This window comes from Pleurodeles waltl, chromosome 4_2 (assembly GCF_031143425.1).
Source record: "Pleurodeles waltl isolate 20211129_DDA chromosome 4_2, aPleWal1.hap1.20221129, whole genome shotgun sequence".
Classification (NCBI taxonomy): Eukaryota; Metazoa; Chordata; class Amphibia; order Caudata; family Salamandridae; genus Pleurodeles; species Pleurodeles waltl.
In genome coordinates this window covers 421,649,261-421,664,379 of record NC_090443.1, presented here as the reverse complement: position 1 = coordinate 421,664,379, position 15,119 = coordinate 421,649,261, and the positions used below count along the sequence as shown (strand labels likewise).

The window sequence follows — 15,119 nt, the reverse complement described above, 5'->3', positions numbered from 1 at the left end:
TCAATTCCATTAAGGAAACTTGTGGGTTTCCAACACATCACTTTGCCTATTGTATGCCTCTGCACTTAGACATCATGACTATTGTCACCGTTTCTCGATGGTTTCAGTTACTTGCCTAACCCTTTGCCAATCCGTTGAGAGGAGGATAACTACATTAGTGTGTTATCCGAACTGCCAACTTTGACCTGTACAGTCAATGGTGCGGATGCTTTTGCTTACTCTTATGAAGGCCTTATGGGTAAATGTATTCAATATTTGTAACTGAATCAAAGACTAGACAGAAGTACAGATTATAGACATCTCAGTGTTGCCACTTGGTTTTCCACTATCATTTGGCTGATGGTTATCATACTGTTTTCTTCCAGAATCAAACATTTCTAGAACTGTTGCAACAATCTACAAGTGCCTCTGCTACGTGCTGATCCACCAGACTTTTATATGGAATCACAAAGTATTGTAGCTCAAAGAGCGTAAATTGTACATTAAGTGTTCTCTAGTTGTTTACTCCTTCTCTTTGCCCTGATGGAGCTACATTGAAATTTGAAAAGTCATGAAACGTGTTGGCTTCAGTTCTGCAAAACAATAACCATTAAAAATCACATTTTGAGAATTTTGCTTATACTTTTTTACTTTTTTGACCTTCACCTAAAAAGAGCCTTTGAGTCTGTTTTTCATAAATAGTTGTGTTCTGTGGTTATTTTATTTTATTTATTAACTAAAAAGTTTGCCCTCTGTTGGTCAATTGAGTGCTTAAGGCAGGCTAAACTTTTTACCGCATAATCACTGACTTTGTATGCGATTCACATTTAGATTGAATGTTTGTACATTTATCTGAAATAAAGTTCCTGAAAGCCTGGCGTGCCTTAGTCCGGATATCTCTAATTTATAAGTACAATTCACAAACTGTTATTCCTGCTCCCAAATATGTTCCAAATACATCTGAGTTAAAACCATGCAGTGCTAACATGCCTGCCCAGAGACCTTTCACATTAAATTCCCGAACACATGCGATCAGTATTTGCATTCAGCTGTTGAAGATGGAGGCTGCAGATCCTTCTCTCTTCCACATCTTCAAGCTTGGCTTGTGAGGGCATCAAGTTAGTTTGTGGTGTTTGCTGCTCTTGACCTGGCTGTGAACACCATAATATTGTGGATGGACAAGTTTTTCCCATATCTCAGGTGCGTAGCTATGAGTGATGCAACCGATGAAGCGGCACCAGGGCACAGAGGTGGGTGGGAGGCCCAGCCTACTCTGCAACACAGCCTCGCTGGGGCCTGGCACTATATTGAATCTCAGTTGGGGTGGTGGGTGGATGGATCAAAGAGGAGAGCATAGAGGATGTGAGAAATGGAGCTGAGAGAGAAGTGATGAAAGAAAAGGAAAGGATGATGAAAGAAAGAAAAAAAATGAAAGAGATAAGGATGAGCAAAATGAGATTGGAAAGAGGAAGAGAAAGGGCCACACGGCTATGAGAGAGAGAACAGGAGCTGGAAGACAGTTAGATTAATAGGAGGTTGATGGAGAGAGGCGAGGATGCTGAAGAGAGTGGGGTGAGAGAAAAAAGAAGCGAGGATTTTGGTCAATCAGGGAGAGAAAGGGCATAAGGATGAGACAGGAAGGAAGTGAGTCACAGGAAGTGACAGGGAGGAGTGAGGGTGGAAGGGATGAACAGAGGGATGCGCAAGGGCAAGGGAGAATGAGGAACTTGAGACCTACAGGAGGTACAGTGACAACCAGGTCTAGGAGTGTGACCGGCTCACTACACTCCAATACCTTTTATTGCTGACCTAAAGCATAGGCGGCCTATTTTCCTTTCTTGCATTAGTGACCCCATGGCATCTGGACATGATTATTATTAATTCTGCTGACAATTACTGTAGCTGGGTCAAGGCAGCAATGAAAGTAATTTTCACAATAACAGGCGATTTCCATATCCCATGGATAACGAAAGTTCTTCTGATCAGCCTGTTGGGTGAGAGATCCTCAACCAATACGTTTCGTAATACGAGCTAATATTGGCATGTGCCATCCATGTTGTCTTCTCCAGCTTAGGTTACGCAAATAGTGAAAGCCTGGACATTGTGGTGATAAAAAGACCTGCCACTAGAGCAGATGAGAGTATAACTCTCTCGAGATCTTATTCCCAAGCAGTCAAGAAGCACCAGAGAGCTCCCTTATCTATAACACAGAATTAGTAGTATAAGAGATATTGGTTTGTGGTAGTTCATGCTAGTTGCAGTACCGACATGGACAAGAGACTCAAGACTGAATCCATGATGTGTAAGTTGTGCATGAGCTGCACTTTCAGTGTATAATGAGATATGATCTCGTAAAAAATACATCAGCATTGATTGTTGGCTTTCTAAACTATTGCATTTATGCCATGGACTTTGACAGTATAGAGAATAGAGAAAGTTAGATTTTTGAATGTTTAATGATCATCACCCTACAATATGCAAATTAGGAGCAATGGGACATTAATATCATTCTCATTCTGATGTCAAATTGTGCTCTTTCCACCAGATGGCCATACAAGGTTTCCTTTTGGCAAATATGATTTTAAAAGTCACTTAAATGATTGCAAAAGGTCTATTTAAAAAAAGAAGGTTGAAAACTCAACTTGATGAGCGCCAAGCCATACATTGGACAAAGAAAGACACAGGAGGTTCACCAAATGATGAAAGAAGTGGTAATTTAATAGAGCCACAATGATTGGTGAAACCTATCAATAGGCTATAAAATGAGTCAGTTTATCCCACTGAAGTATTTACTCTCTCCAGTGCACACAGTACCGTCACTAGGTGGGCGAGTGAGTGAATTTTACCAATGCTGTTAAAGTAATAAGACGCTTGCGCCTTGAGAGACATTGCCCCTGTAACACGGGTTCCTGTTGCTCTAAGCGCCTGTTGTACTAGAAAACTATATAGATGCCCAGGCTGTGATGGATTCCCCTCAAGGCCTTATTGATCAAGACCTACGACTTTTATCTTTCTAACTCTATCCTAAACTAGGCTGAGTTTAAGCACAAATTAGGGGCTTGTTCAATGCACCACAACTGTTCTATTCTGATCCAAGGCCTAAAATTGTGTTTTAGTTTATTTTAAAGTAGATCATCCCTCTACCCAAATTTTTTTTTTTTTTTATATTAGCCCATATCATTGCTTGTTTTAGTGACTTCCTTCTTGAAGTATATATGAAACAAAAACAGGATTCTCTTTCAATAGAAAATCAGATCTGCTTCAGACACAGAGTCAGAGCCATGGTGGTGTTGTGAGGAGATGTCTTTTTTGAGCTGTATGGTGGTCCTCGTGTTTAGATGCTTAAGGAGCCATTTCCATTTTCTCTGACCTCAAAAGTAGAACGTTCCATTCGGTTTGGAAGAGCGTGATTCATTGTTTCTGTGATTTCATCAGGATGGTTCACTCTGGCCAACATCAGTGTGTATTCTCTCTCCAAGATGGACAGGCGCGCCTCCTGAAAAACAGACAGGCCATCATTAAACTTGACAAAGGCTGCTGAACCTGTGATATTTATTTTAGTATGGAACTAGAACAGGGTTGTGTATTTATGCACAACAGCTTCTCTGCAGAATTCTGGGGTGTACTATTGTATTTGGGATGCTGTTTTGCATTTTGTTATTGAAAACAGTAGTTTGCATTTCAGTCAAATCATGGTGTTTTAATATGCTTCAGTCTACCCATGTTATTCTTTCCACATTCACCCACCCAGTTACTAATTTACCTACTTACTTATGATCAGTCACCAACCCATCCACATTCAACAATTCATTCAATTTCACCCACCTTGCATAATTCACCTACCCACTCATAGTCACCCATCCGCTTCAAGGTTCCTCTTACCATTCACCCAATTCATATAACCAGTCTTCACATTTACCCACTCACTCAGGCAACCCCCACAATCAATGATTCACTCATTCACACAAAAACCCCAAACCACAGAGTGAGTAACTAGCATTTAACTAATCAAATGTCAGGACTTTGGGTAGAGTCTGTTGGAACTCCAGGCCAAGTACCCCTTAAGGTCACTGAATATCTCACTATGGATGTGGTGTACTGAAGCAGAAGAGCAGAGAAAGGCATATCCCCTCACACCCCTCCCAACCTACTAACCACCTGGGCCCCAACCACGGACGAAGAAACCGAAATAACAATGAATTCCATCCACTCTGGATCCCCCTCTGACCCCTGCCCCCATCGCATCTACAACAAAGCCAGCCCAACCATCGCTCCCAAGCTTCGCGACATAATCGACACCGCCACTTTCCCAGACCCCTGGAAGCACGCAGAAATCACTGCACTCCTAAAAAAGCCCAATGCTGACACGGACGACCTCTCCAACTACTGCCCCATCTCTCTCCTCCCCTTCCCCGCCAAGGTTGCTGAAAAACTAGTAAACACCCGCCTATCCCACTTCCTTGAGGAAAACAACATACTCAACCCCTCCCAGTCCGGGTTCTGCAAGAACCACAGCACAGAAACCGCCCTCATCACATGTACTGACGACATCCGAACCAGATTCGACAAGGGCGAGACCGTTGCACTCATCCTCTTGGACCTCTCCGCGGCCTTTGACACTGTCTGCCACCATACACTTCGCACACGCCTCCACAACACAGGGATTCGACACGAAGCCCTAGACTGGCTCACCTCCTTCCTCACCAACAGAACCCAAAAAGTCTGCCTCCCTCCTTTCCACTCCAATACCACCAAAATCATCTGCGGTGTCCCCCAAGGATCCTCCCTCAGCCCCACCCTCTTCAACATTTACATGACCTTGCTCGGCAACATCCTCCGACCACACAGAATCACCATCTTCTCCTACGACACCCAACTCATCATCTCCCTCACCAGCAAACCCACCTACCGCCAAAACCAACCTCCATGCTGCACTCCTTGACACCGCCATTTGGATGACAGGTAACCACCTCAAGCTCAACTCCAACAAAACCAAAATAATCATTTTTGGCCCCAACAAAACCATATGGGACGACTCCTGGTGGCCCACCGCCATAGGCCCAGCACCTAACCCCGCAAACCATGCACGCAACCTTGGCATCATCCTGGACCCATCCCTCTCCATGACCCAGCAAATCAACGCCATCACCTCCTGTTTTAACACACTCCGCACGCTGAAAAAAACCTTCAAATGGATTCCCATAGAGACCAGAAAGACCGTCACCCACGGACTCATCAGCAGCAGGCTAGACTACGGAAACGCCCTCTACGCCGGCATCACACTCAAACTCAAACGCAAACTCCAGAGAATCCAGAACACACCCGCACACCTCATCCTGGACCTCCCTCGCCATGAACACATCTCATCACACCTCAAATCCCTTCACTGGCTCCCCATCGACAAGAGGATCACCTTCAAAATCCTCATCCACGCGCACAAGTCCCTCCACAACGCTGGCCCAACCTACCTCAACGAAAGAGTGAACTTCCACACTCCCAACCGCCACCTCCGATCTGCCGACCTCGCACTCGCCACAGTCCCCCGCATTCAACACACCACCACAGGAGGCAGATCCTTCTCCTACCTCGCCCCCAAGGCCTGGCACTCCCTCCCCACCAACCTCCGCAAGACCCAAGACCTCCTGCTTTTCAGAAAGAAACTCAAGACATGGCTGTCCGAACAGTAACCCTCCTTCCCGCTCCCCACCCCAACCCCCCAAGCGCCTTGAGACCCTCACAGGTGAGAAGCGCGCTCTATAAATTTTACTGATTTGATTTGATTTGGTATCCCAGGAAAGAGCAGCTATAGGATGAGCACAGGAACAAGATAGTGAAGGCAGAGCAACCCTAGCGTGAACAAACACTGGCACTGCAGACAGCCCAATCACCTACTGAGCCCACGATCTCAGAACCACCACCCTGTGTGGCGGAAGGAATACCCTGTTGAGGTCTGTCCAAAACTGAGCCCCTATAACAGTTAGGTCTTGCGAGGGAACCAACTTACACTTCTCCCAGTTGATCATGAATCCATGAGCCTGGACGGTGGCACACACCGCCTGAGCATCCTAAAGAACCTTGTCCCTGCAGGGGGTGTGGATCAGCCAGTCATCCATATAGGGATACATGTGTATTCCCTGAAGATGCAGTGATGCCACAAGAGGAGCCATAACCATGGTAAACACCCTCAGGGTCGACCGGAGGCCGAACTGCAGCACCCTGAACTCATAGTGAGAACCGCTGGCACAGAACCTCAGAAACTGCACATCAGATGAGCCCTGACAACCAACGGAATGATCCACTGCAGCGTCTCCAACTTGAAGGGGACATGACACACAAACTTCTTCAAGGCCTCCAAGTCCAAAACCAGCCGGAAGCTCCCCGTTGACTTTACAACAAGGAAGTTGATGGAGTAAAACCCCATCCCACTCTCCACTAGAAGAACCTCTAGAATGGCACTTTTGAGTGAATCCCCTGGACTAAAGCAGTGCGTTTCCCACTGTTGACAGGCCAAGGTGTCAGCCTCACCCCTGAAGAGGGAGGGAACTTCCAAGCTCGATCTTGTAACCGTTCTGCACAATATCCAAAACCCAGACATCTGAAGTAGACCCCTGCCAGGGCTCTAGAAGATGCTGCAAGTGACCCCCCACCGTGATGTCTGACACCACCATACAGTCAGCAGTGAGGTTTCTTGGGGGGGTGGCTTTGGTTTCCTTCCATGGCCACGTCCATCTAAAAACCACCCCTGGGATCAAACAAACTGCTGCCTGGAAGGTTAGCGCAACATAGATTTGCACTTTGAAAGCTGACGATCCACAGGCAAGGACTTAAGAGAGGAGGAATGTTTCTTCTCCTTGAAAAGTTTATGAAAATTCTCAGGTTCAGCGCCAAACAAGACAGACCCCTGGAAAGGCATCAGTAGAGCAGAAGACCTCTTGGCTGCATCAGTTTTCTAGTCCTGCAGAACCAGATTATGCCGAGTCACAACAGAAGCTCTCTCAGAGCGTGCCAAAGCCCTCTCAACATCCAAAGACACATCAGACGGGATATCTACTTGGCATTCAATGTGCTCCAGCACTCCACAATAGTCAGAGGACTCATCCAGGGCTCTAAAAAGAGATTTCATGTTGGAAATCAATGACTACACAACATAAGTGCCATAAATCCCAGCCATAAGAGCCACATGGGCACCCACATACACATTCTTAAGGGCGACATCCACCTTCTTATCAACAGAATCCCTGATGATGGCATCCTCCACCACAGACATACGCCTCACCAAACTGGCCACAAAGAAAACAATGGGAATTGAGTCTGGCAAATCCTTCAGCATATTGTGCGAGGGATACAATTCTGCCATGAAGTGGGGCATCATAATTTTATCAGGATCCTTACACTCCCGTTTAAGGACCTCCTGAATGCAAGGGTGCACTGGCACATCAACAGGAGTGGCACACTGAAACTGACGCAGCAGGGACCTAGAAGATGTCTCCGGCAGTTCATCCTCAAACCCATATTCACCTTAACATGGCGAATCAGATCAGGCAACATGTCTTTAAAGATATGTTCCTCATTCTGCTCCTCAGGGGATACTTCCTCCCTCTCAGATTCCAAATATGGAGATGCCAACTCAGGGATGGTCCCCTTTGGCCTGCCAACATCCGAAGGGTCTCTCTAATCAGGTGCTCGAGTATGACCTCATTGTCCTCCCTCCACCGTTTGGAACGAGGATGCGAAGGAGAACCAGGGGAGGAAGAAGTGGAGATTGAGAAATGAAGCTCCATATGTTTCCGTTTATGGGAGTGCTTCCCCATAGCAGCAAGCAGGCACCCCACAACCTGCAACAAAAACGGGCCACAAGGAGCAAACATGGAAGACACTTGGCCCCAGCACCAATCCGTGATGCAGTACTTCCCCCGGGACCCCTGCATTTCGAGAGTCAGGGAAACAAAAAATGCCAACATCCAGCAGCAGGCACAGGCCGAAGCACTTTTGCCTCTGCACGTTGGCAGCCTCCATCCCGTCAGGAAGTCAGGCAGCATACACCCACGCCATCCATACTGCTCCTAGGCAACCACACAGCCCAGGAGGTGGCAAGCACAGGACCAGCACCCCGGAGGAAACCACAAACAGGACCGGTAACATATGGCCGACCAGCGGCCCACCGGTCCCAACCATATACACCTGTACCTCCCCGCAAGCTCCACAGACAGGGAGGCGCAGCCACAAATGATACCATTAACGTCAGGCAGAAGGGAAGGCAAACAGCAACAGAAGCCATGCCAAACATGGCTTTTCTTTGTTCTGCTCTGTTTTTCTAGCTGTACACTGACAATCAGAAAGGAAATGTTTGTGACAACATGTTTATCTTTTGCACTCCTTGTGTAAATATAGAAAAGTTCGATTTCTTCTGCATGTTTCTACACATTCTGATCTAGTGCACCTTTTTAAAAAAAAAGCTGACTGTATTATTCTGATTCTAATATTTTTTTTGGCAGCTGTATTTAATTTTGCACTTGACGAAATATACTTGTCTACTCCCCTGGCAACCCTCAAGAGGCAGCATTTGCAGCCTTGCTGCACTAGTTCAGAGCAAGTTACTTGTCTCTGAAGTTCTTCTAACGCAGGATAAAACGTGCCACGACCTCAGAGAAAGCTGTTCTGCTCTTACAATTACTTCCAGATTCAGAAACACTCCAACCTCTACCTTTGTTTCCGCACCTTTAGCTTTTCCAAGTGGCAGAGAGGGCGAGAACAAGGGACTGAAGGAGACTTTTTAGTTGATGGAAATGCAGGTATTACATTTCTATCAACTTCTTTAAGTTGGTTACTGTTCCTGTGTCCATGTGAGCAAATGCAGAGGACAGAAGTAAGTTTGAGTCCTACATGGAGTAGTCCAGCCAAGGCAGCTTGTCCAGGTAGGTGTACCTCACCCAAGCCCACAGACATGCGCATTAGCTGGAGGGCTGCAGTGCATGCTTCCCAGTATATGCACTAATGCGTGTATGGATGGCCTCCTTTTTTATTTTATTTTTGGCCTGCCTCTGGTGTTCAGCTTTTTTAATCAGTCCCCCTTCTCGTTCAGCTTGAGGAGTGCTTGGCACCAAAGTTTCACTTGCACTCGGTCTCTGAAGCGGCAGAGTTGAAGCGTCCAAACTGAGCTGGCATGGTGGGCAAAAAAACAAGGACCGGAACACTACCCTGAGCAATTATTAGTATTTAGGCAAACTGCAAGCATTCCTTCCATCGCATTTTGTGTGCTTCCTGTACTATCCTAAGTGTCAAGCACATTCTCAGACGTGCTCACTGCGCCACTGGAAACAAGCAACACTCAACTTCAGTTGCTTGCGTTTCGGCTCACGGAGGACCTAGTCTGGCATTTTGGGCAGGACTCTTCCTATTTGAGAAGGGTCAAGACTGATTTGCTTATGGCTAGGTCCAAACAGAGTTGGCAAGGTGGGCAAAGTGCCGTGGGTTGAAATGCAATCGCAAGCAATTGCCAGTGGTTAGACATATTGCATGCAGTCCTCCCACCATCTTTTGTGTGTTTGATGTACACTCCTAAGTGGCAAGGGTATGCTCAGACGTTGGTCCCATACTCAGTGTAGTATGGTAGCATGGTAGCATGTAGCGGGAAGCATCCGGACTTCCGCTGAGTTTCTAAGGAGTCCCTAGTGCAGTAGCGTGGAGAGCACCTGCGTGTGTTCAGGTTTGAGATATTGAAGCTGAGCATCAGGGTGGCACCAAACAAAAACAAAGTGTGCCTGGGTTGCCAAATAATAGAGACTCAGGTCAAGCACTGCGAATCCTCTCCGCTCGAATGGAAGAGTCAGTGTGTTACATTTCACGCAGGGGCGCCAGCTGGCCCATATAAGTCTTGTGAGCAGGCTACGAAGAGTACCAAAAAAACTACTGTATAACGCAATAGGGATAAAGAGATATAAATATAAACATAAAAATTGTGGAAGGACCGTCATCTTAATGATAGCTATTCTTCTGGCTAATGAGAGGGGGAGTTTAGTCCAGCGATTCATCTGGGATGTAAGTTTGTCAATCCCTGGGTGTAGTTCTGCCGGACCACTTCAGCACTATTTCTATGGAGATAAATGTCAAGATATTTTGGCGGGTCTACACACCAGTGCAGCGGGTATTCAAGGGAGCATGGGGTAGTTGCACCAGTCAACGGAAATAGTTGAGATTTGCTCCGGTTTATGGACAGGCTGGAAAAGACGCCAAAGCGTATTACCTCCCTTATCAGGGGAGGAAGGTTAATCAAGGAGTGACGGAAAAATAGAAGAATATCGTCGGCATACAGGGAAGCTAACAGGGGGCCTGAATGGAACCTTAATCCATGATCCAAGTCGCGCTCCTGGAAATAGCGCATAAGAGGGCCCATAGCTATGATAAATAGCAACAGAGAAAGCAGCATCAGTATTATCACTGACGGGTGCCTCGCGAAAGGGGAAAAGGTTCTGACAGAGTGCCATTTATACGAAAGACAAAGCAGTGTAACTAAGGGGGTCATTCTGACCCTGGCGGCCGGTGGCCGCCAGGGCCACCGACCACGGGAGCACCGCCAACAGGCTGGCGGTGCTCCCACGAGCATTCTGACCGCGGCGGTTCAGCCGCGGTCAGAAGCGGCAAGTCGGCGGGCTCCCGCCGACTTACCGCTGCTCGGGGGAATCCTTCATGGCGGCGGAGCGCGCTCCGCCGCCATGAGGATTCTGACCCCCCCTACCGCCATCCTGTTCATGGCGGGAAAGCCGCCATGAACAGGATGGCGGTAGGGGGGTCGCGGGGCCCCTGGGGGCCCCTGCCGTTACCATGCCAATGGCATGGGCACAGCAGGGGCCCCCGTAAGAGGGCCCCGCAAAGTATTTCAGTGTCTGCCTTGCAGACACTGAAATACGCGACGGGTGCCACTGCACCCGTCGCACCTTCCCACTCCGCCGGCTCGATTACGAGCCGGCATCCTCGTGGGAAGGGAGTTTTTCCCTGGGCTGGCGGGCGGTCTTTTGGAGACCGCCCGCCAGCCCAGGGAAAAACTCATAATACCCTCCGCGGTCTTCTGACCGCGGAGCGGTATAATGGGGGCGGAATTCTGGCGGGCGGCCTCCGCCGCCCGCCAGAATCAGAATCACCCCCTAAGTCTCCTAACCCTTTAGGGATTCCCATCTTTGTTAAGGTGGTGTGCAGGAAGGGCCATTGAAGAGAATCAAATGTCTTTTCACCATCTAAGAGCACTGCTGCCGCCGGTAGGTCTGGAGAGATCACAGCAAGCGATGAGGAACAAACTCAGACTGGATTGGAGAGATGATTTTGTTCATGAGGAGGGCAAGATGTGTAGTGATAACCTTAGCTTATATCTTATTATGGTGATTTAACAATTATAGCAGTCGAAATGACATACAGAGATAAGGAGACTTGCCAGGTTTCAACAGTAGAGTAATAACAGCCACTCAAAGGGCAGAAGGAAGAGTCTCGAGCTGCAAAGATTCTGCATATTCTTCAAGCAGATGCGGAGTCAGGATATCCTTGTAGGTCTTATAAAATTCCCCTGTAAAGTCATCCATTTAGGGGGCTTTCGGTCCACTCAAATAATCTATGGCCTGGGATATCTCTTTGCATGTAATAGGAGAGGCCAGAAACTGTTGGCGGCCGCTATCTAGCCACACCATAGCAATATCTGACAGGTAATTCGCCAGGGGATCGGTTGGCGCATCAACCCGAGAGGTGTATAGAGACATGAGGCCTGATATTGGGGATGGAGGAGGCGAGCAAGTGTTCGCCCAGGTCTCTCCCCTTTTCTGGAGCGACAGGCTCTAGCATAGTTACTGAGATGGGCAACCTCATGCGCAGCTAGGGCATGAAATTAATGCAAAAGCTTCAATCGTGGAAGCATGGATGTGGGATCTGCCTGATACTGGTAAGTTGTTTCTCCACCTTGGCTAGATCTGCCCGAATAGCACAAAGTACTCCTGAGTGCTTAGCTACACAGATGCCTCTCGTGTATGCCTTGAAGGCTTCCCACAATATGGATTGGTGCTGGACGGAGTTAGGGTTCAATGTAAAGTTTTCAGCAATGGCCTCTCGAAGCTTGTTGCAAAACACTTCATCCTGTAGAGCATTCACCGGGAAATGGCATGTCCTAAACATTGAAGTGGTAGAAGCAATGTTAAGTCTGGCCACTACAGGAGAATGGTCTCATAAAGTTTGGGCAAGGTGGAAAATATCAGTCAGTATCAGTCAGACATAAGAGTACCGAAGGGGGAAAGGTCCAATGGTCTATGTGTGTCCAGATGTTATGCGGTGATGAATAAAACATAAAGTCGGTCATGTGCGGGTGCTAGGCGCGCCATGCATCAGAAAGTTGAAAAGTGCCAAATAGGTCTGTGAGTGTGCGTAAAGAGTGGGGTTTAGTTACTCCAGTGGAGCCTGTGGTGTCAAATAAGAGATCACAGGTAATATTGAAGTCACCTCTAAGAAGAATATGATCGACAACCATGTGATCCAATCAAGTCTGGTGATTGGAAAATAATTCTTGGGGCTCAACATTTGGAGCATAGACATTGACTAGTAAAACCAGGACACCCGCCAGGTCACCATGTATCAACAAAAAATAACCTGCTGGATCAGAATCAATGGTGTAGTAGTTAAAAGGGATACTCTTAGAAATCAATATACATACCCCACGGGAATAAGAGCTATAACAGGCAAAGTAACTGTAAGGGCCCACTATTGCTCATACTCATATGAAGTAGCTATCATATTTCACAAATCTGTCAACTTTAAATGCAGCCAGGTCACTATATGAACTCAAATGGGCAATACCTATTGATTACTGCTACATCACGAGACATACAAATTACACTGATAAATGTGTATGACCCTAACATCGACTTACCCAACACATTTGATGAAATCTATGATACCTGAAGATAACTTGAGGCACATAATATACTGTGAGGAGGTTACTTGAACCTGGGGCTTAACCATACATGTAATATGCCAAGTCAGACCCATAACCACTCAGCGCTGTCTTTAAGAGCTATAAAATATTGTATGGAAATGCTAGGACTGGGGGAAGTCTGCACAACAATACTTGAGGGTGAACAGACCTTTACCCATTACTCCATTGTACATGGCTCTCTATCTAGAGTAGATCTATGTTATGCTCCATACACTTGCTTCTTTGAATGATGGATATACAGCTTGTGTAATATAGGCCCTCTGGTCACTCCCTGCTTAAGCCCATCTATTTTACCAATATCAATGTGCATTGGCAGCTTCGAGAGGGTTCGGCAGGGGCTCTGGGGGATGCAGTCTTCCTCCATGAGATATCCACAGCTATCAAAGCATACTATGACGTTAACCATGGGACAATTCAATATTACTGTACCCTATGGGAGGCATTTAAAGTGGTCATAAGAGGGGATAGAATCCCCAAACAGACTGGTGTATTGAAATCCCTGTGAGGCCAACTTGGGAGGCAAGAAGAGAAATTGAAAGAGGTGGGAGAGAAATTCACTTCGGATGGGGATGAAAAGACATTGGCTGATGTAAACTAAAGCAGCAGACTTCAGGGACAAGGCTGACAGAGAAGTGACTTTTTTGGGAAGGACGCATACATAAAGCAATATGGAGATGGATAGTGTCCTGCCAGATGCTTTGCCTGTTTGATGAAGGAACCGGCTAAACAAAACACAATAGTTGTCATTAATGGAGAAAGTGGCAACAGATGTATAACTCTGAGATAATTCTTGAGATATTTACTAGTTACTATGAAAAACTATACACCTCACAAGAAATGGTCAATGCAAATTGCGCAATTTTAGGAGAAACTCACTATGACGTGGGTGGATAATGGTAAAAGACAGGCTCTGTTGGAACCCATTACCCTATATAAATGGAGCCCCTGGCATGTTGCATCAGAAAATTCCACTCTCAGAGGAATGTCCTGTACCAACAGATGACTAATACAATTTATGTATGCTGATGACTTATAATTATTTGTAATAATTATGAATCTAATCTCTCACAAGTGATCTGTGAAATTTTACAATATGGTTTGTATTCATGCATTAAACTTAAAGAGAATAAATCTGAGATATGCTCCTTAATTTCCTAAATTGAGACAGTTTATCTGGATTACCCATTAAGGTGGAGTGGAGAATCGGTTTGACATCTAGGGATTCGAATACACAGCTTTAAGGAAGTAGTTGTCACAGATAACTAAGGGCCAGATGTAGCAAAGGGTTTTTCCCATTCTGTGTCAATGGGAAAATGTGTTCGTACATATGGCCCTAAGAACCTTCAGTTGAAAAAGTATCAACTCAAATCACCAGTTGGATACGACTTCCATTGTCAACGGCAGGCAGAATAGTCCTGAATAACATTGTTGTCCTCACTAAATTTATTTATTTGTTCACCAACATACCAATCCCTTTTCCAAATCTCATTTTATTACGAAATTCCGAAAATTCTCACCAGACTAATGTGGATCAAGAAACAAGCTCACCTGTGATGAGATATTCTGATCTTGCTTTATGATGGGGAGATTTGCAGTACTGAATTCTCAACACTATTTTCTCGCTTCACAGGCACATTTCGCAATATACTGACACTACCTGCCCCTTCTTATATGTCGCATAGTAGTAGAGACAGACTAGGTGGATAAAAAACTTTGCAAACTGCACTGTTAGGCACCTAACTCCAGGGATATGTTTAATACTATAGCCTCCTCTAACAGGTTATAGTATTCATTGGGTTAACAACCTGGGTTTGCTCAACTATTCACTTGGGCAACAGAGCACTAAGCACGGAAGGCGCATTCATGAAGATAATAGTTCTCCGAGGTATATCGCGGGTGGGAAACATATATCATGATCGAACATTCTTTACCATGGAGCAGTTTAAGAGGAGAGGAGACACTACACCTTCAGGCATATTTGTCCATTACAGAATGAGGCATACCACTAAGTCCCAATGTCTAATTTTCCTGACAAACTCCATGAACTTGCTCTCCAGACAAAACTGATTCAACTGAAAGAGGCAGGGTATAGGTAGATAATTTGCATAATACATTTATTATTATCGCTAGAACAAATGCATTGACACCAGCCATAAAACATTGGGACCTGGGA

At 46.1% G+C, this 15,119-nt stretch overlaps 1 protein-coding gene across 2 annotated transcripts in view; it reads right to left on the bottom strand.

Annotated features, from left to right (window-relative positions):
• Positions 1-2,677: 2,677 nt before the first annotated feature.
• Positions 2,678-15,119, bottom strand: part of RASAL3 (RAS protein activator like 3) — a 160,831-nt gene continuing 148,389 nt past the window's right edge. Inside the window, exon 18 of one of the 2 annotated variants that reach the window (XM_069231669.1) lies at positions 2,678-3,475. In XM_069231669.1, the coding sequence (XP_069087770.1) occupies positions 3,314-3,475 (162 nt within the window). In that variant the 3' untranslated portion in view covers positions 2,678-3,313. The remainder of the gene's footprint in view (positions 3,476-15,119) is intronic. The other variant, XM_069231670.1, reaches the window with a different exon arrangement.